At 39.0% G+C, this 24870-nt stretch overlaps 2 protein-coding genes across 5 annotated transcripts; one reads left to right on the forward strand and one right to left on the reverse strand.

Moving 5' to 3' along the window:
• Positions 1-9346: 9346 nt before the first annotated feature.
• On the reverse strand, positions 9347-21354 carry LOC125138444. Of its 3 annotated transcripts, XR_007139502.1 has the most exons (9): positions 21203-21354; positions 15260-15622; positions 14752-15006; positions 14536-14635; positions 14327-14381; positions 14112-14215; positions 13226-13327; positions 11972-12686; positions 9347-10393 (listed from the first exon to the last, which is right to left on the reverse strand). XR_007139502.1 is itself a non-coding variant. In XM_047808581.1 (8 exons), exons 1-8 carry the CDS (start codon positions 21243-21245, stop codon positions 12623-12625), a joined length of 1086 nt encoding a protein of 361 aa, XP_047664537.1. In that variant the 5' UTR covers positions 21246-21354; the 3' UTR covers positions 11818-12622. The 3 variants fall into 3 exon arrangements, 2 of the variants coding, with proteins under 2 accessions (XP_047664537.1, XP_047664538.1); XM_047808581.1 differs by lacking the exon at positions 9347-10393 and having other exon boundaries at positions 11818-12686; XM_047808582.1 differs by lacking the exons at positions 9347-10393; positions 21203-21354 and adding an exon at positions 16700-16789 and having other exon boundaries at positions 11818-12686.
• On the forward strand, positions 17782-20923 carry LOC125140232. 2 transcript variants are annotated; one of them, XM_047808612.1, is made up of 5 exons: positions 17782-18434; positions 18625-18879; positions 19688-19868; positions 20026-20048; positions 20343-20923. In XM_047808612.1, exons 1-5 carry the CDS (start codon positions 18194-18196, stop codon positions 20486-20488), a joined length of 846 nt encoding a protein of 281 aa, XP_047664568.1. In that variant the 5' UTR covers positions 17782-18193; the 3' UTR covers positions 20489-20923. The 2 variants fall into 2 exon arrangements, with proteins under 2 accessions (XP_047664568.1, XP_047664569.1); XM_047808613.1 differs by lacking the exon at positions 20026-20048 and having other exon boundaries at positions 17785-18434; positions 20343-20922.
• Positions 21355-24870: the final 3516 nt, after the last annotated feature.

Genomic DNA, 24870 nt, shown 5'->3' on the forward strand with positions numbered 1-24870 from the left:
GATGTTTTGGAATAATCTGCTTTTAATACAAGTTGAGCAACAATGTTGATCAAACCCCTTTTTTGAGAAGAAAAAAAAGTTGTCAATTATTTTTCTGCTCATCAACAAATGCTGCTTATGAGCTCACCCTGAATATTCCTTGGATAAACTTTAATAGTCAAATTAAGCGCTGTCTATTTTGACAGTGCCAGGAATAAATAAATCTGTTACTTTAAATGTGATTGTTCTGCATACAATAAATTCATTGTTGTATGTTTGTCAATGATAAGAATAAATCAGAATAAAACCACTTTTTAACCAAGTGTTTATATTCACTCAAGCAGTCTTATGATTTTTCAAATACATGAACAGACATGAGCTGGAGCATTAGATTTGAGAAGTAGAAGATGTTCCTGAAAGAAAAAAAGGCAACGTTTGCACTTAATATAGCTTTAAACCATAGAACAGGAAGATGATCGAAGTCCTCATGCAGTATTTATATCCACATACAAGCGGTTAAAATATTGAACACGTCAACATTTTTCTCACTAAATATGTTTCTGAGACATTTTCACCAGATGTTGGTAACAACTTAAGTTATCTATACAAAGAAACAAAACACATAAGTTCAGAAAATAAATTACGTACTAAATGGAATGACGGAGAAAGGGAGGGGCAAAAAGCTTGGAAAGACAAGACACCAGCTGAAATCTGTTAGTAATTAGAAACCAGACCTGCTGCTTGTCAGTGGACATTAACATCAGCTGGTTCAGTCCCAACTGATGCCCTATAAAAAAGGTGTCACACAACCAGACCATTGACCCCAAACACACAGACAAGGAAACTCAAATTTATTTTAATGATAATTGAACATTTAATAAAGATGCTAGAACAGTCCAGCATATCACCTGATCCAATAGAAAATCTAAGGAAAGGTCTAAAGATCAGAGTTTATAGAAGAACCCCCAAATATTTATGTGGAAGAACGGGCCAAAATCATTTGAACTTATTATTTATTTATTTATTTATTTATTTATTTATTTATTTATTTATTTTGTATGGTTACTTGGCTTGTTACCGACATCTGGTGAAAATTTAATGTCTCAGAAAATATATTTACTGAGAAAAATGGTGACCAATGTTGTTTAATACATATTTTATCTGCTGTACATAAGGACTTTTGTCCAAACCTTATATATCAGTCTTATCTTTATTTAAATATATATTTATTATATGTAAATGCATCACTGGTTAAATTTGGACACATGCATTTATAAAAGATTTAAAAGTCTGTGGGGACAAAATGCTGAGTGAGCTGCAGCACATCTTCCTCTTATAAACGGTCTTGTGGTTGTTCTAGATATATTTTGGTCAATTTCTTCATTTCAGAAAACAGCTTAGTGCAGTGCTCATGTAACCGTATGCTTTTTGTGGTCTGCGTTGTGTTTAGAATGGGTGAAGAAAGACAGGAGGTCGCTGGATTGGGTCTGCATAAAGATGTATTTCCTCTATGCGGCAGCCTCAGCTCACACCAGTAACACTCTTTCGTTCGGGAGAAAGACAGAAAAGCGAAGAAAAATCGCAGTAAACTCCGTACACTTAAACTTATACAGGGCAGGAGAGCATTAAACGTGACAGTATAAACTTACAATAATATGGTTCATCAGTGCATACCTGCATAGAGAATGTATTTTTATATAGACAAGGCCTTCACGGCAGCCTCAGCTCACACATCAGTAACACTGCCAATACAAATTACAATCCCAAATATACCAATCTGATCTTACATCTGTAAATATCTAACAAATGAATAAAAAAATTATTTAAACATTGTGTATTTCTGTGTGTGATTATTTTTTAACCTATGCTAACAGCTAATCTGTAGCATGGAACACAGTATACCTCTTTCTTTCGGGAGAAAGACAGAAAAGACCGCTAAAAGAGCAGTACAGCAGGTATGCCTACCTGGGCTGAACCATACATCACCTCCTTACAGACCCTTTTTTAATATATTTTTTATAAACACTGTTTTAAACAATTTTGGAACTGTATGCAATGCATATTAACAGGAAAATCTTGTGAAATAACACAATTTTAACCTTGTTACACTCACCCCCACTGATTTCACTAGATTTTGCATGACATCATGAACAGCACACAAAAGAGCAATTCACCATCAATAAGAAACAAAATAAAACAAAACAAAATAAAATTGTACACAAAATATCAGAATACTCAGCAGTCAGGTGTAATCCCTAAACATACAGACTGAAGAAAGTCTACCAACAATATTGCTGTCCACTGAAGGACTAGGAAAGGCAAAGGTCAGCTACTCCTGTAATCTCCAAATCTCCAGATAATTTGTCTGTACACTTTATTTCTGGGTCAAAACGGATGTATAAGAACATGTGTGTGTGTTCAGAAGACTTCAACATCCTGTGTTGAACAATTTGACACCCATGGTGTGAGTTTGTAGATATTTTGGGTGTATTGTTTTATTCCATGAAGTACTTTTATTTCTCCACACACTGAAGAAGAGATGAAGATGCTGCAGTTGGTTTCTGATTCTGCTCGTGCTGTCTGGTATGAAACATCATCTCACTCTTAGACAGAATTATTCTTCAGACTTTTATTATATGCTGATGTATGTTATAGTGTGTAGGTTCATTTACTGCATCACACACACACACACACACACACACACACACACACACAACACACACACACAACGCACACACGCACACACAAACACATACAACACACACATACACACACACGCACACACGCACACGCACACACACACACGCACACACACATACACATACACATACAACACACACACACGCACACACGCACACACACCCACACACACACACACATTACACACATACACATACACACACACCACACACACACACATACACACACACAGACACACACACGCACAAACATACACATACACACAGCTTTAGAAAGAAATCACAAACTCAGCATTAACACAGCATGAGTGAATGTGAACACAGGAACACTTCAGAAGTGATTGTGATTATTATTATTATACTTCTTATGTTACCAGGATGGAGCAAACACACACGATAAACAGCCGAAGCCACAGCCGAGCTCTGTTCCTCAACTAGATGATGAAACATTGCCTGAGGAGGAAGTGACTTACGCGAGAGTGTGTGTCAAAGACAAGAAAGTAACACAAGGGTGAGTGCTAAAGTCTGTCTCACACTTATCACCAAAAACAACTAAAGTGTCCAACACAAAAAATGTGTGTGTGTGTGTGTGTGTGTGTTGTGGTTTGGATTTTAGGTGTGCCAACACCGAGCAACAGAAGGAGGACGATAATGTCATCTACAGCGCTGTCATTAATCCTGATCACATTATTACATCTCCATCAAACTCATCAGAACTGTAAAGATTTCTGTGGGAACCTTTGAGAAGTTTAATATGAATATAAAATACATCTCATCAATTCCAGATTAGTGTTTATTCATATCATTAAGTGAGAGCATCTCGGTGTTTGACCCTTGATTAGAACATTGCCTATAGTTTAATATTCACTCTGTCTTTTATTCCTTTATTAATTGTTCAGTCATGAGCAGAACATCATGTACACACACAAGAGCGATGTAGAGCAATGAGCAGCCAGTATGACTACAGGAACCAGAAGGAACTTAACCGCTGTTAAAAAAAAAAGTTCCTCTAAAGTGATAGAGTTCAAACACCAGCAGATCTGTTTTCCAGTCTCTTAACATTGTATTAAAAAACTCTTAAAAATACTTTAAATTTCAATAAATAAAGTAAATGTGGTTTCAGCTGTTTACCATATTGTTTATAGTGCAGGGACATTTTTACCCTAAAGATTATAAATTCTGATTCGCTGTGACCGTTAATGCAGGGGCTAAATCACAGAAATCATCACTGTACATTCTTAACTATAGAACATGTAGATGCTTTTGTAAAGTCATTAATAAATGTTACTGGTAATTTCTTATTGTGGGATTGTGGGATACGTTAAACCTCTGTTTATTAGACATTAGGACTGTTTCATGGACCGCATCACTTTATCAACTTCTAAGCTGTTTAATGCAGGACAGTGATGTAATTTTTGGACTCCAGACTTTACGGATGTCTCGGATTTCTTCCCTCGATTCACTGATCCTGTTGTGTACGTCGTGTCTTTCATAAAAATAAAATCTTGATGCTTTCTTAGACTTGTTGGATTTTTGTGAGTCCATGTGTGTTTTAGACATTTGGTTTGATTAAGTTTCCATTACTGTCATTTTTTCCAGAGACACAATGGAGCTGCTTCATTAGCTTCTTTATAACCAGTCAATTAGACAGACCATTAAACCACACACACTATATAAATGTACAATAAACTATTTAAATAAAACAACTTTTTTTTTTAAATTTGGTGTGACTAAAGTTCCCTAAAGAAAAAGTATTGAATGTAAGAAAATAGCTTTGGAGGCAAACACGTTCCCATAACAACGAAGCTAAACCTTTAAATGAATCGTCCACAAGACCTTAATATATACATATGAAAATTATTCGAGATTTTAAACACAAATAAACAAGCGTCTGACTTTTTAAACATTATCTCCACAAATCTTTATTTACAACACGTACCAGTTACATCTGCTGTGTAAAGGATCTGGTGCATGATGTAGTATCAAAATTACATACAATATATACATATAATATTAAAATGATAAATCTTGTTTTTTTCAATATTAGAACCAAATCATTTTATAAACTGCCTCTAAGAATCAGTCAAAATGAGAACATTTAATAGAGCAAGTAAGAAACTGTATATAATAACATCAGAGCCACAGACAAACATTATGAACATTACAGAATTACTAAATATAAATACTTCGAAAAAAATCCGAATGCATGACTCATTACATTTAAAACCGACCTTGAGCGCAATGTATCCTTATGACCAGCAGATGCCGCATGTGTGCTCTGTGAGTACCTTAGACCTTGTTAGTGGATATTACAGACACTGGATGTTCACTGGTACATAATTAAAGCCAACACAGACTCAGATAAAGTCCAGTCTTTATACACAACTAATTCAGGGTCTTTAAACACCAGATGTTAATAAACTGATGCTTTTTGAACAGCAGACACACTGAAACCTTTAACATAAAACTTACTTAATAACTGAAATCAAATGTATGCATATAATTCACACACAACAAAAAGAAGAAATGAATTTGAAGAAACGCCTCAGGAAAGTGTAAAACAATGCGTCAGTACTGATACTGATACAGGCTTCCTCTCCAAAGTAACTCTGACATGTTGATAATCAAATTGAACGATTCATGTGTACATTTTCACACTTCTTTATTTAGACACTTCACATATATTTCACTCTTTTTTAAACATAAGGATATTCTATTTATTTATTTTTTTACATTTTTTTTTACTTTATCATTATGTCAATATAACAATATCATTATATCATTATAACTATTATCATGATGTCACTTCACCTCATGTTTGCTGTATAGGTTTTATTACAACATGTTGAAATTGAACCTTGACCTCAGACCACAAGTTCTCACATGAAAAATATTCTCACTTCCCAATATTCCAGCCCAAATCATCACTCCACCTCAGTCATGTTGGAACATGGTGGCCATTCAGCACCAATCCATCCATCTAGACCATCAAGTGTAGCACAGCATTCGTCATTCCTGAATGTCTCACATGATTACTGATGGAAATAATTTGATCATGATGTGCATTTACACGACTATAACAAGTGACATGTTCAGATAATATTAATAATATAATAATATAAATGCTTTGGTGGAAGGTGCAGCCTGCCATGGCCTAGGGCCACCACCAGATAGAGGACAAGAGCAGCTTCGATGAAATTGATGGTAACCTGCTCCACCTGGACCTGGATTATTTAAGGTCTTACAGCTCGTTCAGTCACTCAGTCTTGTGCTCACTTTGTGAGGGTGAGACTCAGCTGTGTTGGTGACATGAAAACTCTGGGTTTTCCGTTTCAGAAAGGGAGGTATGTTAAACCTGAGAAAGCAGGTTAAGTTAAGCCCATTTCTGAAAGAAAGGTAACTTATACTCAGAGTCAGTTACCATAGTAACGTACTCTGTGAACCTAACCTGGTCAGGAGCAGGTTTTCTTCGGTAAACTCAGAGTTTCTTTCAGTCTCCTCCCTTTATTTAAAGAGGAAGCGATGTTTAAACACGTCATTCATTGCACACATTTCAGTAGAGAGTTTCTAAGGGAATTAAATGTCCTTTTATGGACCATCCTGTTTATGAAGAGGCTTTATTAATTCGTAGGGAGTTACATTTACATCAGGACAGGATTTTGAGGCCCAGAGTGGATTTTTGGTCACATCCCTATGCATTTTATTTGAGTGGTCAACAATTATCTTCCCAGTCAATAAAATACATCCATAATCAAATCCATCCTCACATCAGAAACATCAGCCATCATGGCCGTGCTCTGTACTGAGTATCTACTGAGCCGATGCTTGTTCCAGTTTCTAAAAAGCTTTTGTTGTTATATGTACACAATATACACACAAACTCACACTTCCAGATCTAGAACTAGTTTGGATTTTACTCACTAATTTATCTTTTAGATTAAAAAACAAACATGTTTGTTGAGTTCATATTCAGTTCTCTTCACTTTTATGTAGAAACTGGAACAAGCATCGGCTCAGTACATCCCACACTAACACTATTAACTTCCAACATAGAACACATTGTACATAATGACATGACACCTAAATATACTGTAATAGCTTCAATAAAACAAGAGGTAGTTCGGGGGATGTCGTAATGTAATGAGTAAGAGTGCAAAACTTAACAAGGTTTAAAACTCTTTCTAATCCACAGCCCTGTAGTGACATAATCTTGTTCAATTATCCTGAATGATGTGTTTAAAAGAAGCAAATTTAGCATTTATTCTGTATATCAGGATCGTAACAGTGCACTCAGAGCCCAGGACCTGAGCAATTTAAATGGTTTTAATTATTTTACTAAAGTTGTGTTTTATTTCTTATTAATGATCATGATATTGTAACTTACTTACTGCTAAATCAGAAATCTTTCATCAGATCAAAATGTAATGTTCACTAGCATTAGACTGTGTGTGTGTGTGTGTGTGTGTGTGTGTGTGTGTGTGTGTGTGTGTGTGTGTGTGTGTGTATGTGTCTGTGTGTGTGTGTGTGTGTGTGTGTGTATGTCTATGCGTGTGTGTGTGTATGTGTGTATGTGTGTGTGTGTGTGTGTGTGTGTGTGTGTATGTGTGTATGTGTGTGTGTGTGTGTGTGTGATGCAGTAAGTGAACCTACACACTATAACATCCATCAGCATATAATAAAAGTCTGAAGAATAATTCTGTCTAAGAGTGAGATGATGTTTCATACCAGACAGCACGAGCAGAATCAGAACCAACTGCTGCATCTTCATCTCTTCTTCAGTGTGTGAGAAATAAAAGTACTTCCTGGAATAAAGCAATACACCCAAAATATCTACAAACTCACACCATGGGTGTCAAATTGTTCAACACAGGAAGTTGACCTCTTCTGAACACGCACACATGTTCTTATACATCCGTTTTGACCCAGAAATAAAGTGTACAGACAAATTATCTAGAGATTTGACCATCAGACATGATTTTGATTACGATCTCCCTTTCCAAAGGCACATTAATATGGAGACGTTCCACATCTCTGCAGTAGATATGATGATGTATAAAGTCGAGAGAGGTCGATATCATGTGACAGTCATTTAAAGACCTCAAGCACCAACAGTGATCATCCACCTAAATGAAACTGTAGTAGTAGTAGCCTTTATTGTCACTGGTCACAGGTACCGGCAAAAATAGCCATCAACCTGCCCATACATACAATACATACAATATGACAAGGGGAGGGGGGGGGGGCAGAACAGGAAAACAGGGGGGGACGTAAGGACTTAAGGACATTGAGGACAAAATATAGCATAACATGAGGGAGGGGAACAGAAAAACACCTCAGTAACATAAGCACATAATCAGTATGCCATAAAACCACACGACTTGCAACAGGGGAGGGCAGTGGGGGGTGGAGGTAACCCAGCACAGGAAAGCAGCCATCCGGTCCTGCAGCCATTCTTGGCGCTGGTCACAGAACCGCTTGTCAGACTGGCGGTACAATGCGGCAAATGCGTGGGATGGGGTGGTGGAGGTGAATGCATATCTTTATATGTGTGTGTGTGTGTGTGTGTGTGTGTGTGTGTGTGTGTATGTAAAAGTTCTTGTATGTGTAGATCTGGAGAGTCGCTGCTCCCGGCATCAAATCTAGGTGCCTCAGTCCGCAAGATTGTCATAGCGATACACAGCAAATTGCCATGGAGACAGCCTTGATCAGGTCCTAGACAGAGTCAACAATCAGCAGGTGTCTGTGGAAGTGGGGGGAGGAACGCAAAAGAGTCTCACTGCAGTGCTCTTCTGGGGGAGTTGTTGTTCCAACAGCGGGCCTTGGCTAATCCAGTTCTAGTTGAGGGGAGCCGAACGCAGATAAGATTTGGATTGTTTGGTCTTGGGGCGAGTAGAAGCATTCCAATTCCAATACACGACTACACTCAGTCCATTCTGGTCTCTGAATCGATCCATTTGTTCAGAATTTCTTGATAAACCAGGGCAATGCCTAATCCAATCACCAGAAAACCTGTTATCATGGTTCGGAATAAGTAGAATGTCCTCCACGGAAAGAGCTGCCAGTCACACGACCCGCCACCTCTCCCACGTGTATAGCCAGCTGCAAACGTTCCGGCAGGGCAGTCAGGTTCCCCCGAACCCAAGCTTCTCGTCGAGAAGATGCTGTCAATCGCGCTGAGAGAACAGTTGATCAAATCCATTTAGATTTTTTAGTTTGGAGCGCAGTGCAGAGAGAGTCTCTCAAAGTTTAAGACAATAGTCTAAAACTATCCCTGAGGCCATGAAAATGCACAAACAAGCTCAGTGGGCTCTAGGTCCAGGGGTGGGCTCAAAGTTCTAGGGGTGGGCTACCGGTCCAGGTTATATAACCTGATAAGGGTGTGTGGAGAGGACCAACCTGCTGGAGAACAAATATCTAGGAGTGACATGTCCCCAGCAAGAGTGCTAGTCAAGGTGAAGTGAGCTCTAATCACTGAGGCAAAGCCACACAGGGTGCCGCACAGGTCTAGGTGAAACCTACCACTACACTGCATAGGGTGGTGCTTGGAGACCGAATTACTTTTGTTGTGGCAGATGAAAAGCAGACGTAAAGAGAGAGGATTTACCCACAAATGCTGGAGTGATGGACTGTCAGCGATGTGGGGTAAAAACAGACCCAAATGCAGGATAGCATAAAAATAAACAGGTTTAATAAATAAACGTAAGCAAAGTGGCACGGCTAAATAGACGAGACACAGATATAATAGATCAACACATCAGGAACAGGTGTGCAGAGGCAGGAGGAATAACCAAGGGCGGGGCAGACACGTGACACAGAACATAAACAAACGCACATGGAGAAATTCAGGGCTGGATCCTGACAGTACGGGCAAAATACGGCCCAGCAACACCCCCTGTGGACAGGAAGTAAGGCGGCGTCCTCCAGGGAAAACCAAGAAGTGAAGCGACGTCCCCCACTGGACAGGTGCGGGGCAATCTCGCAGGACACAGAGAAAGAAAAAAACAAAACCAGGTTGGTGACATCGTCCGCCAGTAAGAAGTGAGGTGGCATCCTCCGGGGGAAAACAGGAAGCCCCTCACCGGAAACAAATGTGGAGCGATGTCACCCAAAAAACAGGGCAGGAGGAACAGTCCAGAAAAAAAAAAAAGCTCCCACAGTAAGCTGGTCCAGGCTGACACTATCCTGCTGGGTCTGAGTCTGGCAGAATCCTTCTGTCAGCAATGCTGGGTAAAAATGCCCCAAATGCAGGATAGCGTAAAAATAAACAGGTTTAATAAATAAAAATACAAAACAGGGACAAGAACACGACAAGAGACATGACAATGACGTGACAAATACAACAACAAGGATTCCACGCTGCCATAGGCAACGTGGCACGGCTAATGAGACAAAACAATTAACACATCAGGAACAGGTGTGCAGAGTCCTAACCAAGGGCGGCAGACACGTGACACAGAACTTAAACAAACGCACATGGCCAAAGTCCGGGCTGGATCCTGACATGGACATAAATTCTGAGAACCTGAACCCGGTGCAGCAGGTGCAGAATCTCCTACTCCACTGACTTGTGGGGCAAAAAGCAGTAGATTTGCAGAAAGACCAAATGACTGGCTAATTGAACCCTTGTCCAGGGTCAGAAACTCCACTTCACTGGATCACACGGGGCTGAAAGGTCCTAGAAGGGGAGATGTGGTCTTCAGGAAAGACTCAGCTGCCTGGCGCCATGCAGAAAGTGAGAGAACAAAGAACAGGCATGTGACTTACACCAATGGCTGCCACATATACCTTAATGTAGAGGGTGATAAGCCCTCAAATACATGTGTCTGCAGGAACTCTAACACTGTACCAACAATGCAGTTAACTAGATCCTGTCAGAGTGGACAACACTAAACTTCCATGAGGCCAATCTAAGCTAAGCTTAGTGTAACCCTTTCACCACCAGGCTCTTTAAAATAAGGGAATAACTATTTGATATTGAACCCCTTCAGTTTCCAATTAACACTAACACTACGGTAAAAGAGACTTTCTGTGGTATAAAAACTATGTTTAGAGTTAAGTCTGACTCTCACCTTTAAACATTTATTTAGAAGCTTCCGAGAAGTCATACAGTAATAATCAAATAACTCAAAATATGCACTTTAAGTTACCAGTTAACTTGTAAGTTTTCTTTCTAATGCACTGTTTACAATGGAGAAAAGATACACATAATAAATGTATTTTAGTATTTTAGTTTTTTGTATTAATTAAATGGAAAAATATTAACATAGGATTACCCAGTAGATATAAAGGAATGTTTTTGATAAAAAGTTTTAACCTCGAGTCAGAGGAAACTCTTAGTCTTTTATACGTGAGCTTGCAATTAAGATCGTCGGCGCGCGTTGGAGCTCAAATCCTGTGGGAAATATATTGGATAATCCTACCAGTCTGAATAAATCTCTCGTCCTCACGGTCTAAGGAGCAATGGAGATGTGCACACAGAATTCCACTTCTGAATGTCTGAGTGATGAATGTCTGGCGGCAACACGGTCTGTCCCCCCGTTCGGCTCTCTACGAAGTAATTATCATAGACTCGGCAATGCTAACTTTAGCTGAGCTTAGCTCTCTCAGCTCCACTGGAGTAAGGAACAGTTTTCTAAGCTCGCTGAAACGTGTCTCTAATCACTTATTTTTTTAACTATTTTCACGGACACGTGCCTTCTGCGGCCTTCGGCATCACATGCTCAGTCCTTCGCGCCTTTTCTATTGTACTCGCTCTCTTCTTCTACGCTTCCGTTCTTGCGTAGTACACTCAGAGCATCATGGGATAATTACAAATGAAATATTCCTGGGGTTTTTTCATCTTATAAATTAACTATTAACTTTTTGTATTTATGCATCTATAAATTTATGTATCAATTTAAACAAATTTTTAAACATGATTTAAACAAATAGCAGACAAATATATTAGCAGTGAGACTGATCATTATCGTCACTGTTGTGTTAATTCATAGTTAAAATATCTAAAAAGAACTAACCACCTGGAGCAAAAAACATCACACAACATCTACAGTACATTACAGTAAGTACAGAGAAAAAGAAGAAACAACTTTTGTTTTATTCTTAAAATAAGTATTTTTTAAGAAAAAAAGGTAAAGCACAAAGTCATATATTTAATAAAATGCTTGAACATTAGAAGGTCACATGACTAGAAGGCGTATATACAGTACATATATAATCTAAACAGTCAGGATGTACCTGTGCTGATGAAAAAGCTCTTTACCAACATGTCATTTACAGGATATACAATACTTTACCTCCTGTTTGTAAAAGATTCATGACACGATGGATTCAGAAGGGTCTAAAATCCCAGAGCAGTTAAATCCATCTCCACATAGAAAACTAAAACAGTCTAGCAAGCCAGAAGAAGAGGAAGAAGAAAAGGTAGAATAACTACAGGGTTCCTACTCACCCTTGGTGCTTGGACCCCTAATTACAATGAAGAAATCACACGAATTTAGACTTAATTAGAGAATCAATTCCTTTGTAATAAATATAACACTGGCTCTATTGGGGACGATACTGTCACAGCCTGACACCATAAGCAACGTCTAGGATGATTTATAACTGGACAGCTGCTATATATTTTCTTAAACATTTAATGAAATACTCAGTTTGGTTTGTCAATTGAAGCCATTTGTGTAACTCTTATTCCTTTGTTATAGACCCCCCCACCACCACCACCTTCATCAATACAATGTAATGAACAAATAAAAAGAAATGACAAAAATGTAAGAGTTTAAATGCCCTTCTTAACAGGATGTGTACAGAAAATAAATGTCCTGTTATATTAACAAGTGTTAAATCCTAAAGAATTACATGCATTGGGAAAATGTATGATGAGGTTTTATGATGATGTCTAAATAAAACTCATCTGCACTGGAGTTGAATGAGGTGTGAAAATATCATCAGGTCATTTTCACACTGCTGTAGATAACAGAATCGTCCTTCTGCTGCTCCGTGTGGTCACACCTGAAATTACACACAAACCTGTTTATAAACCACACACACTGTATGTTGGTCTGCTTTATGCTACACTTTGTGGTCTCTTTCCAACACACAGACATTTAAAAATATAAGCGAGTCTGTTGAGGAAACGATGAATGTTTCTAGCTGTGATGGCGTCAGTGAGAACAGGAACTAAAGTCATGTCACAGATGTTCAAGAGCAATAGAACGTAATTATAAACTTTTAATAAAGTGTTCATGTTCTTTAATAATGAAAACTGGCTGATTGTGGTGGTGTAAGATGAACTACAACACGCTGCTTTTGATAAAAATGCTATAACAGCAAACCACTGAGTGTTTTATTCCTTATTTATTAACTAAACCCCAGACTAAGTTTAGAGAATGAACAATGAGAACACACACAGCTTTACAATTCTCCTTTAGTCTCACTTTAACATGACGCTGTTTTCCATAACAGATTAAATCACACACTGCTTTTGAAGTCATTATTTGTGGTAATTATTAAGTCATTAACATGTGGATATTTTATCTTTTCACTCTTACAGTTTGGTGGCTTTGTTGGGTTTCTTCAACACAGATGCATAAATGTCTCCTCCTTTATCTAACACTTCTTTATCAGGCTGAGGATCTCGGTTTAGCTGTGAACTACGAGAAAGAGAGAAAAAACCCCACAGCTAACATAGTGTAGGTTTATACATTTCTACATTATTCTCCATTAGAGTGAAATATCATAACACCATTCTTAAGGACTTCTTTATCCTACACTATACGTATCATGATCTACAGGTTTACACACAAACTGCTTCGTTTTATAAAACTCGGCAATTCATTTTAAACTCCGAAACGTTTACTCACTCACTCACTCATTCATCTTCTACCGCTTATCCGAACTTCTCAGGTCACGGGGAGCCTGTGCCTATCTCAGGCGTCATCGGGCATCGAGGCAGGATACACCCTGGACGGAGTGCCAACCCATCACAGGGCACACACACACACACTCTCATTCACTCACTCACACACACTCTCATTCACTCACACACTACGGACAATTTTTCCAGAGATGCCAATCAACCTACCATGCATGTCTTTGGACCGGGGGAGGAAACCGGAGTACCCAGAGGAAACCCCTGAGGCACGGGGAGAACATGCAAACTCCGCACACACAAGGCGGAGGCGGGAATCAAACCCGACCCTGGAGGTGTGAGGCGAACCTGCTACCCACTAAGCCACCGTGCCCCCCTCTCGGAAACGTTTATTTAATAAAATAAGAAAAAGATGCTTCATATTTCAGAATTTATTTCACATTGTGGCATCATTTATCATGATAGTGAATTTACATCATCATACCTCTAATAAATATCAGATTTTCACAACATATTTAACTCTATTTCAAAAACAAGCTCCTTTCTATACTTTTATATCTTTTTACCTTTTGGTTGTTTTTAACTGGACAGACGAGTAAATCACTTCCTCATTTTTCAACATTTCTTCCTCAACAACATGAGAAACCTGAGAGCTGAACTGTGGCTTTGTCTGTAAAAACACAATGCATCAGAATTAAAGTACAACAACGTGGGAAAATCACCAACACTTTACGCTTTTTAAAGGTCCACTTAAAGACACAGATCTTTGAGAAGGTCTTACTCGTGTTTTCTCTCCATTGTCCCCCACGTTTTCTTCTGGAGCTGTAAATTTCCTCCTAAAAGAAACAGAAAACACACAGTGCACATGGACGTGCTCCAGGATTCACCCTGTGACCTCATACATCTGACTTAAACAGAGTAAGGAACAATACTGTACATGTTAAATATTGCTGTGTAGATTGTAATGTATGGTGCCATGATGAGTTTTACCTCCTGTTGTGAATCACAGCTCCTGAGACGACTGAGACGAAGACACTCACTCCGATGATCACCAAAACAATGACCCAGACTGACTGGTGTTCAGGATTTTCTGTTAAATCCAACGATATTCACTTGTTATAGACGTGTTAATGCACATCATGATGAAATTATTTCCATCAGTAATCATGTGAGACATTCAGGATTGTTGTGAGCAGATGGACTCACCCTCCACGTGAAGGCTGATGGTTTCAGATCTTGACGTCTCACCGGTTCCCCAAGTGCAGGTGTAATCCCCAGAATCCCTCAGGGTTAGAGCAGGAAAGTGAAGAACGGGTCCTGATGTATTTACACTCTGGTTGTTCTTAGACCACACAAACTGTGAGGAAGTGTGTGTGCAGTTCACATCACACGTCAGATTTAAGGAGTCTCCTTGTTTAAGGGTTCCGTTTCCACTGAGTCTGATTAGTGACACCTTTAAATCTTTTTCAGAGAGCAGGAAAGACGCCACGTCAGTGACTCAGGATTTCTCACACAGATAAAAATCTAGTTATTTAATAATAAACATCAGCTACATGAGATTTCTTCATCAAATCAAAACTAGACTCAAATTTACTTTCACATTTCACTTAGAGAAAAATGTCCACAAAATAATTTACTTTATTCCTTTTGTTGAGGAAAGAAAATGATGCAGATAATAAATCATTTGGATCTTAATTTAATAATTAATATTTACCTGTAACTTGTAGAGTCGCTCCATGTTCACCTGTCCATTTACCACCGGTCACATTAGTAATAAATCTGAATCTGTAAACTCCAGAATAACTGAACTGTACATTGTGGATTAATAAAGTACAGTCTGATTTGTCGTCTCCAGTGAACTTAAAGTCTGACTTGGTGTTTAATGAACTGTCATAAACATACGGTGGATCTACACACCAATCTGTGTTTGAGTTCATCGAGCACCAAAGCTTTTGTGTCACCTGATGACCTCGTGGATAATAATAACTACATTTAATGGAGACACTGAATCCTCTCACAGCACAGATCGGTTTATCAGGATATTTCACACCCCATTTACTGTCCTGAGTGAAAACACCTGTGTAGAAATAAATAGAGATTAAAAGAGAGTGATGAAGTTTTATATATTGTGTGTGTATCTGTATACAGTGTGTAGATAAATAAAGACACACATTTAAAACTTATTTAATATCTGTACAGTACTTTTTTCACTTTTTTACATTTTATAGGTTATAGATGTTATAAGCTCAGATGTTATAAGTTATAGAATGTTATAAAGAAACACGACGACTCATTTCTAATGATAGAGACACGACAGACCTGTGGTTTATGTACACAATATACACACACAAACTCACACTTCTAGATCTAGAACTAGTTTGGATTTTACTCACTAATTTATCTTTTAGAGTAAAAAACAAACATGTTTGTTGAGTTCATATTCAGTTCTCTTCACTTTTATGTAGAAACTGGAACAAGCATCGGCTCAGTACATCCCACACTAACACTATTAACTTCCAACATAGAACACATTGTACATAATGACATGACACCTAAATATACTGTAATAGCTTCAATAAAACAAGAGGTAGTTCGGGGGATGTCGTAATGTAATGAGTAAGAGTGCAAAACTTAACAAGGTTTAAAACTCTTTCTAATCCACAGCCCTGTAGTGACATAATCTTGTTCAATTATCCTGAATGATGTGTTTAAAAGAAGCAAATTTATCATTTATTCTGTATATCAGGATTGTAACAGTGCACTCAGAGCCCAGGACCTGAGCAATTTAAATGGTTTTAATTATTTTACTAATGTTGTGTTTTATTTCTCATTAATGATCATGATATTGTAACTTACTTACTGCTAAATCAGAAATCTTTCATCAGATCAAAATGTGTGTGTGTATGTGCGTATGCGTGAGTGCGTGTGTGTGTGTGTGTGTGTGTATGTGTGTTTGTGTGTGTGTATGTGTGCACGTGTGTGTGTGTGTGTGTGTGTGTGTGTGTGTGTGTGTATGTGTGTGTGTGTGTATGTGTGTGTGTGTGTGTGTGTGTGTGTATGATGCAGTAAATGAACCTACACACTATAACATCCATCAGCATATAATAAAAGTCTGAAGAATAATTCTGTCTAAGAGTGAGATGATGTTTCATACCAGACAGCACGAGCAGAATCAGAACCAACTGCTGCATCTTCATCTCTTCTTCAGTGTGTGAGAAACAAAAGTACTTCCTGGACTAAAACAATACACACAAAACTCACACCATGGGTGTCAAACTGTTCAACACAGGAAGTTGACCTCTTCTGAACACACACACATGTTCTTATACATCCGTTTTGACCCAGAAGTAAAGTGTACAGACAAATTATCTGGAGATTTGACCATCAGACATGATTTTAATTACGATCTCCCTTTCCAAAGGCACATTAATATGGAGACGTTCCACATCTCTGCAGTAGATATGATGATGTATAAAGTCGAGAGAGGTCGATATTATGTGACAGACGTTTAAAGACCTCAAGCACCAACAGTGATCATCCACCTAAATGAAACTGTGTGTGAACAGAAAACTGAAATAGATTTGTTACTTCTGTATTTTTCCATTAAACAGCAGGATTTATTTTCTGTGTCTCTCCAGGAGGTCGTGAAAAGGCACAAACAAGCTGGGAGCAGAGCATCATTAGCTCTATGGGCTCCAGGTCCAGGGGTGGGTTCCAGGTTATATAAACTGATAGGCATTTGCAGAGAGGACCAACCTGCCACAGAACATATATCCAGGAAGGAAATGTCCCCAGTAAGAGTGCTGGACAAGGCGATGCACATAGTGAAGGGAGCTCTAATCCCTGAGGTGAAGCCCCACAGCGTGCTGCATAGGTCTAGGGGAAACCTACCACTACACTGCATAAGGTGCTGCTTGGAGACCGGATTGTTTTTGTTGCTGCCTCCAATGCAGACAAAAAGAGAGAGGATTTACCCCACATGCTGGAGTGTTCGATGTAAATTCTAAGAACCAGAACATGGCACATCAGGTGCCGAATATCCTGCTCCATCGACTTCTGGGGAAGAAGACAGAAGACCTGCAGAAAGGCCAAATGACCAGCTAATTGCAGAGCTGTTTCCAGGGTCAGAAACTCCTCAGTGGCTGACTTCACTGGCTCAAACAAGGCTTAGACCAGCTCTTCCAGGACCACAGAAGGGGAGATGCGGACTGCAGGACAGACTCAGCTGACTGGTACCATGCAGAAAGTGAGAAAACAGGCATGTGACTTACAGTGATGGTAGCCCTGATGGATTATCATTGAAAAGTAATCCTTGGATCTGACACAATGACTGTGAATGTTAATATCTCAAACTTGTACATTCCACTGTACAATTCAGAACACACAGGTCCAAAACTGGATGCAACCCTCATCCTTCTTGAGAAACAGGAAATGCCAGCTGTGAAGCCAGAGGCTCAACCTGGAAGGGGAATACGTTCTATGCTTCCTTAATCAAATGCAAGAAAAGTTCCTACTGGAGGAATGAGGTTTGGTCTGTGCCAACAACAGTGGCAGCACAACCTGAAAGGAGAAGGAAGAGACACAAACTGGATTCTGCCCTTTCCCACATCATCCAGTACCCACTGTGACAGACCTGGCAGAATCGTCTATGCTACATTGTGTGAAACAAAATTTTTGGTGCTTGAGGAACTCAAACACAGACCAATGCAAAAACCCACCACATGTTTATAACAGCTCGTCAGACTTTAAGTTCACTGGAGACGACAAATCAGACTGTACTTTATTAATCCACAATGTACAGTTAAATTATTCTGGAGTTTACAGATTCAGATTTATTACTGATAAGGACAAATACACAGGTGAACCTGGAGTGACTCTACAAGTTACAGGTAAATATTAATTATTAAATTAAGATCCAAATGATTTATTATCTGCATCATTTTCTTTCCTCAACAAAAGGAATAAAGTAAATTATTTTGTGGACATTTTAGCTGATGTTTATTATTAAATAACTAGATTTTTATCTGTGTGAGAAATCCTGAGTCACTGACGTGGCGTCTTTCCTGCTCTCTGAAAAAGATTTAAAGGTGTCACTAATCAGACTCAGTGGAAACGGAACCCTTAAACAAGGAGACTCCTTAAATCTGACGTGTGATGTGAGCTGCACAAACACTTCCTCACAGTTTGTGTGGTCTAAGAACAACCAGCGTTTATATACATCAGGACCCGTTCTTCACTTTCCTGCTCTAACCCTGAGGGATTCTGGGGATTACACCTGCACTTGGGGAACCGGTGAGACGTCAGGATCTGAAACCATCAGCCTTCACGTGGAGGGTGAGTCCATCTGCTCACAACATTCCTGAATGTCTCACATGATTACTGATGGAAATAATTTCATCATGATGTGCATTTACACGTCTATAACAAGTGATACCTCCTGAGTGTAGTGCAGTACCCACAATATTAATTCCTCTGTCTATTTATACTGTCAGTTCTTGTCAGCTGCTTGTTTTCAAAACAATGACAATAAACCTCAGTTGAATTCAGTTCAAATCAAATCAAATTTATTTGTATAGCACTTGTAACAGTGGATATTGTCTTGAAGCAGATTTACAGGACATAAGAAACAACATATGAAGATTGATATTGCCATTTTTATATATTATATTATATATTAATCATTTGGATTTTTATGGATCTCACTTTTCCTGTAATTTGTAGTCACTCCAAGCTGCAGCACATCAGCAATAAACCTGTATCTGTGCTCCATGTTCACCTGTCCATTAGTCGACATCAGTAATAAATCTGAATCTATAAATTAAACTGTACATTGTGGATTAATAAAGTACAGTCTGATTTTTCATCTCCAGTGAACTTAAAGTCTGACTTGGTGTTTAAAGAACTGTTATAAACATTTGGTGGATCTACACACCACTCTGTGTTTGAGTTCATCGAGCACCAAAGCTTTTGTTTCACGTGATGATTTTTATTTTCTATTCAGGTTAGTTGAAAAGTTTAAGAAAAAATGTAAATGTAGTAAAGCAACTTGTTGTTGTTGAGCTTTAATGATGTGCTTCAACTAAACAGGTTTGGGGCATCAGTTAAGGTCACTGCCTGTGATTTATTGTCCTTTGTTTTATAGACTTAGGTTTGGACACCATACTAAAATTCTGTGAACTAGAAGCTCTTCGTCCTCCTCCTCCTCCACTTTCTCCTCCTTCTCCTCTGTTGGCCAACAGATACTTGATTTATAAGAGACTTGGTAGAGGAAGTTTCGGCACTGTTTATCTCATTGAAGACACAAGAACGTCCAGAGACAAACTGTGAGTACTTTCACAAAGTTCACATTTCATCTTTACTGATGTAGTTATATATCATTTATTTAATTATTGTGTAGTAAAAAGTGTGAGAGTAAAATGTTTATGTACAAAATAGATCACAGAATGAACACACAAACATAAACACTCCTTCTTGTAATAGGTATAAACCTTACAGACAGAAAGGTAGGAAATTAATTAATTTCTTTAATTTAAGTATTTAATAGCGCTTCTACTGTTGGCCGCTAGATGTCAGTGTTGCGCTGGGGCGCATGTGGGATTCCACCATTTCCGTCTATTAAATAATTATATTATATATTAATAATTTGGATTTTTATGGTTCTCACTAAACTTTACCTGCAGTTTGTAGTCACTACAGGCTGTAGCACATCAGTAATAAATCTGAATCTGTGCTCTACAGAATAACTGAACTGTACATTGTGTACATTAACAAAGTGCAGTCTGATTTTTCTTCCCCAGTGAACTCAAAGTCTGACAGTGAAGCTCTTCAATCTAGAATAACAGTAGCACATTGGAACAAAGGCTCCTGCAATTCCCCCCTTAATGGAGTATTGAACACCCGGATCACTTCTGGAACACATCACTTCTGCTCTGTTAATAAATAAAAAGAGGAAATCTAAAGAGAAAGGAACCTGGACTTAGGAACAATGTCCTGTTACAACATCACTGAGAAATAACAGAAATAACTCCTGCGGCTTGAAAAAAGCTCTCTCACTTTTATTCTGAAGAAACACTTACTAAGGCTTATTAACTTCCTCCTGAGTAACTCTGACAGATAGAAGTTCTTGTACTTGGACCACAGATAGTCAGAAGTAAGCTATCTGATGACATAGCAACTCATGGTCTTTTTATTTAGCAAATTTATCATTTATTCTGTATATCAGGATTGTAACAGTGCACTCAGAGCCCAGGACCTGAGCAATTTAAAAGGTTTTAATAATTTTACTAATGTTGTGTTTTATTTCTTATTAATGATCATGATATTGTAACTTACTTACTGCTAAATCAGAAATCTTTCATCAGATCAAAATGAAATGTTCACTAGCATTAGTGTGTGTGTGTGTGTATGTGTGTGTGTCTGTGTCTGTCTGTGTGTGTATGTGTGTGTGTGTATGTGTGTGTGTGTGTGTGTGTGTGTGTGTGTGTGTGCGCGTGTGTGTATGTGTGTGTGTGTGTGTGTATGTGTGTGTGTGTATGTGTGTGTGTGTATGTGTGTGTGTTTATGATCCAGTAAGTGAACCTACACACTATAACATCCATCAGCATATAATAAAACTCTGAAGAATAATTCTGTCTAAGAGTGAGATGATGTTTCATACCTGACAGCACGAGCAGAATCAGAACCAACTGCAGCATCTTCATCTCTTCTTCAGTTTGTGAGAAATAAAAGTACTTCCTGTTATAAAACAATACACCCAAAATATCTCCAAACTCACAGCATGGGTGTCAAACTGTTAAAAAAGGAAGTTGATGTCTTCTGAACACACACACATGTTCTTATACATCCGTTTTGACCCAGAAGTAAAGTGTACAGACAAATTATCTAGAGATTTGGCCATCGGACATGATTTTGATTACGATCTCCCTTTCCAAAGGCACATTAATATGGAGACGTTCCACATCTCTGCAGTAGATATGATGATGTACAAAGTCGAGAGAGATCAATATCATGTGACAGACATTTAAAGACCTCAAGCACCAACAGTGATCATCCACCTAAATGAAACTGTAGTAGTAGTAGCCTTTATTGTCACTGGTCAAAGGTACCGGCAAAATTAGCCACCAACCTGCCCATACATACAATATGACAAAGGGGGGGACAGAACAGGAGAACAGGGGGGGACGTAAGGACGTAAGTACATTGAGGACAAAATACAGCATAACATGAGGGAGGGGAAAAACACCTCAGTAACATAAGCACATAATCAGTATGCCATAAAACCACACGACTTGCAACAGGGGAGGGCAGTGGGGGGGTGGAGGTAACCCAGCACAGGAAAGCAGCCATCCGGTCCTGCAGCCATTCTTGGCGCTGGTCACAGAACCGCTTGTCAGACTGGCTGTACAATCCGGCAAATGCGTGGGATGGGGTGGTGGGGTGAATGCATATCTTTATATATGTGTGTGTGTATGAGTGTGTGTGTGTGTGTGTGTGTGTGTATGTAAAAGTTCTTGTATGTGTAGACCTGGAGAGTCGCTGCTCCCGGCATCAAATCTAGGTGCCACAGTCCGCAAGATTGTCATAGCGATACACAGCAAATTGCCATGGGGTCAGCCTTGATCAGGTCCTAGACAGAGTCAACAATCAGTAGGTGTCTGTGGAAGTGGGGGGAGGAACGCAAAAGAGTCTCACTGCAATGCTCTTCTGGGGGAGTTGTTGTTCCAACAGAGGGCCTTGGCTAATCCAGTGCTAGTTGAGGGGAGCCGAACGCAGATAAGATTTGGATTGTTTGGTCTAGGGGCGAGTAGAAGCATTCCAATTTACACGACTACACTCAGTCCATTCTGGTCTCCGATCCATTTGTTCTGAATTTCTCGATAAACCAGGGCAATGCCTAATCCAATCACCAGAAAACCTGCTATCATGGTTCAGAATAAGTAGAATGTCCTCCACGGAAAGAGCTGCCAGTCACACGACCCGCCACCTCTCCCACGTGTATAGCCAGCTGCGAACGTTCCGGCAGGGCAGTCAGGTTCCCCCGAACACAAGCTTCTCGTCGAGAAGATGCTGTCAATCGCGCTGAGAGACCAGTTGATCAAATCCATTTAGATTTTTTAGTTTGGAGCGCAGTGCAGAGAGAGTCTCTCAAAGTTTAAGACAATAGACAAGACGAGAGGAGCAAAGCAGGGAAGTTAAGGGGGAGGAGAAGGAGAGCAAATGCGACCGCCTTCGTTGAGAGCCAAAGAGAGAATATGGAGTGTGAACTGTTTTCTGTGTGTGAACAGAGACCTGGAATAGATTTGTTACTTCTGTATTTGTCCATTAAACAGCAGGATTTATTTTCTGTGTCTCTTCAGGAGGTCGTAAAAAAGGCACAAACAAGCTGGGAGCAGAGCATCATTAGCTCTATGGGCTCCAGGTCCAGGGGTGGGTTCCAGGTTATATAAACTGATTGCAGAGAGGACCAACCTGCCACAGAACATATATATCCAAGAGGAAAATGTCCCCATTAAGAGTGCTGGACAAGGCGATGTACATAATGAAGTGAGCCCTAATCCTTGAGCTGAAGCCACACAGTGTGCTGCATAGGTCTAGGGGAAACCTACCAATACACTGCATAAGGTGCTGCTTGGAGACCGGATTGCACAATGACTGTGAATGTTAGATCAAACTTCTAACATGCAATTCAGAACACACAGGTCCAAAACTGTATGCAGCCCTCAGCCATCCGGGAATACGTTCTATGCTTCCATCCTCAGATGCAAGAAAAGTTCCTCCTGGAGGTACAAGGTTTGGTCTGTGCCAACAACAGTGGCAGCACAACCTGAAAGGAGAAGGAAGAGACACAAACTGGATTCTGTAGCCCTTTCCCACATCATCCAGTACCCACTGTGACAGACCTGGCAGAATCTTCTACGCTACATTGTGTGAAACAAAAGTTTTGGTGCTTAAGAAACTCAAACACGGACAGATGCAAAAGCCCACCATATGGGCTTACACCATCTTACACCATCACAATCTGCCAGTTTTCATTATTAAAGAACATGAACACTTTATTAAAAGTTTATAATTACGTTCTAGTGCTCTTGAACATCTGTGACATGACTTTAGTTCCTGTTCTCACTGACACCATCACAGCTAGAAACATTTATCGTTTCCTCAACAGACTCGATTATATTTTTAAATGTCTGTGTGTTGGAAAGAGACCACAAAGTGTAGCATAAAGCAGACCAACATACAGAGTGTGTGGTTTATAAACAGGCTTGTGTGTAATTTCAGGTGTGACCACACGGAGCAGCAGAAGGACGATTCTGTTATCTACAGCAGTTTGAAAATGACCTGATGATGTTTTCACACCTCATTCAACTCCAGTGCAGATGAGTTTTATTTAGACATCATCAAAAAACCACACCATACATTTTACTTGTTAATATCACAGAACATTTATTTGCTGTACACTTCCTGTTAAGAAGGACATTTAAACTCTTAAATTCTGTCTTTTTTTTTCATTACATTTCCTTGATACAGAGGTGGTGGTTGTGGTGGAGGTCTATTACAAAGGAATAAGAGTTACACACATGGCTTAAATTGACAAACCAAACTGAGTGCCAGTCAGCTGTCCAGTTATAAATCGTCCCAGACGTTGCTTATGATGTCAGGCTGTGACAGTGTCGTCCCCAATAGAGCCAGTGTTATATTCATTACAAAGGAATTGATTCTCTAATTAAGTCTAAATTCATGTGATTTCTTCATTGTAATTAGGGGTCCAAGCACCAAGGGCGAGTAGGAACCCTGTAGTTATTCTACCTTTTCTTCTTCCTCTTCTTCTCACTTGCTAGTTTTCTATGTGGAGATGGATTTAACTGCTCCGGGATTTCAGACCCTTCTGAATCCATCGTATCATGAATCTTTTACAAACAGGACTTAAAGTATTGTATATCCTGTAAATGACATTTTGTTAAAGAGCTTTTTCATCAGCACAGGTACATCCTGACTGTTTAGATTATATATGCACTGTATATACGCCTGCTAGTCATGTGACCTACTAATGTTCAAGCATTTTATTAAACATATGACTTTATATGACTTTGATTTAATGTTTTATTAAATATATGATGTGTATAAGAGATATAAGATACAAGCAGAGTGCTTTACCTCTTCTTAGTTCTTTCTTCTTTTTCTCTGTATTTACTGTAATGTAAGTAATTAAGTTTATATAGCACATTTATCACAGCAGACCTGACCAAAGTGCTGAACAAAGACAAAGATAAACATAAAATAAACAAAACAGATGTTACAATAGAACATGGACAAAAATCCAATTAA

The sequence above is a fragment of the Tachysurus fulvidraco genome, chromosome 25 (assembly GCF_022655615.1).
Source record: "Tachysurus fulvidraco isolate hzauxx_2018 chromosome 25, HZAU_PFXX_2.0, whole genome shotgun sequence".
Classification (NCBI taxonomy): domain Eukaryota; kingdom Metazoa; phylum Chordata; class Actinopteri; order Siluriformes; family Bagridae; genus Tachysurus; species Tachysurus fulvidraco.

What these genes read in the sequence shown, in the direction of transcription:
- LOC125138444 (XM_047808581.1), bottom strand. Translation starts at nt 21,245, where the DNA reads ATGAAGATGCTGCAGTTGGTTCTGATTCTGCTCGTGCTGTCAG. An exon ending in GATTCTGCTCGTGCTGTCAG is followed by an intron (nt 15,623 to 21,202) that starts GTATGAAACATC and finishes ATTTCTACACAG; the next exon opens with GTGTTTTCACTCAGGACAGT. An exon ending in AGCGACTCTACAAGTTACAG is followed by an intron (nt 15,007 to 15,259) that starts GTAAATATTAAT and finishes TCTCTGAAAAAG; the next exon opens with ATTTAAAGGTGTCACTAATC.
- LOC125140232 (XM_047808612.1), top strand. Translation starts at nt 18,194, where the DNA reads ATGCTACATTGTGTGAAACAAAATTTTTGGTGCTTGAGGAACTCAAAC. An exon ending in AGTGACTCTACAAGTTACAG is followed by an intron (nt 18,435 to 18,624) that starts GTAAATATTAAT and finishes TCTCTGAAAAAG; the next exon opens with ATTTAAAGGTGTCACTAATC. An exon ending in AGAACGTCCAGAGACAAACT is followed by an intron (nt 19,869 to 20,025) that starts GTGAGTACTTTC and finishes TTCTTGTAATAG; the next exon opens with GTATAAACCTTACAGACAGA.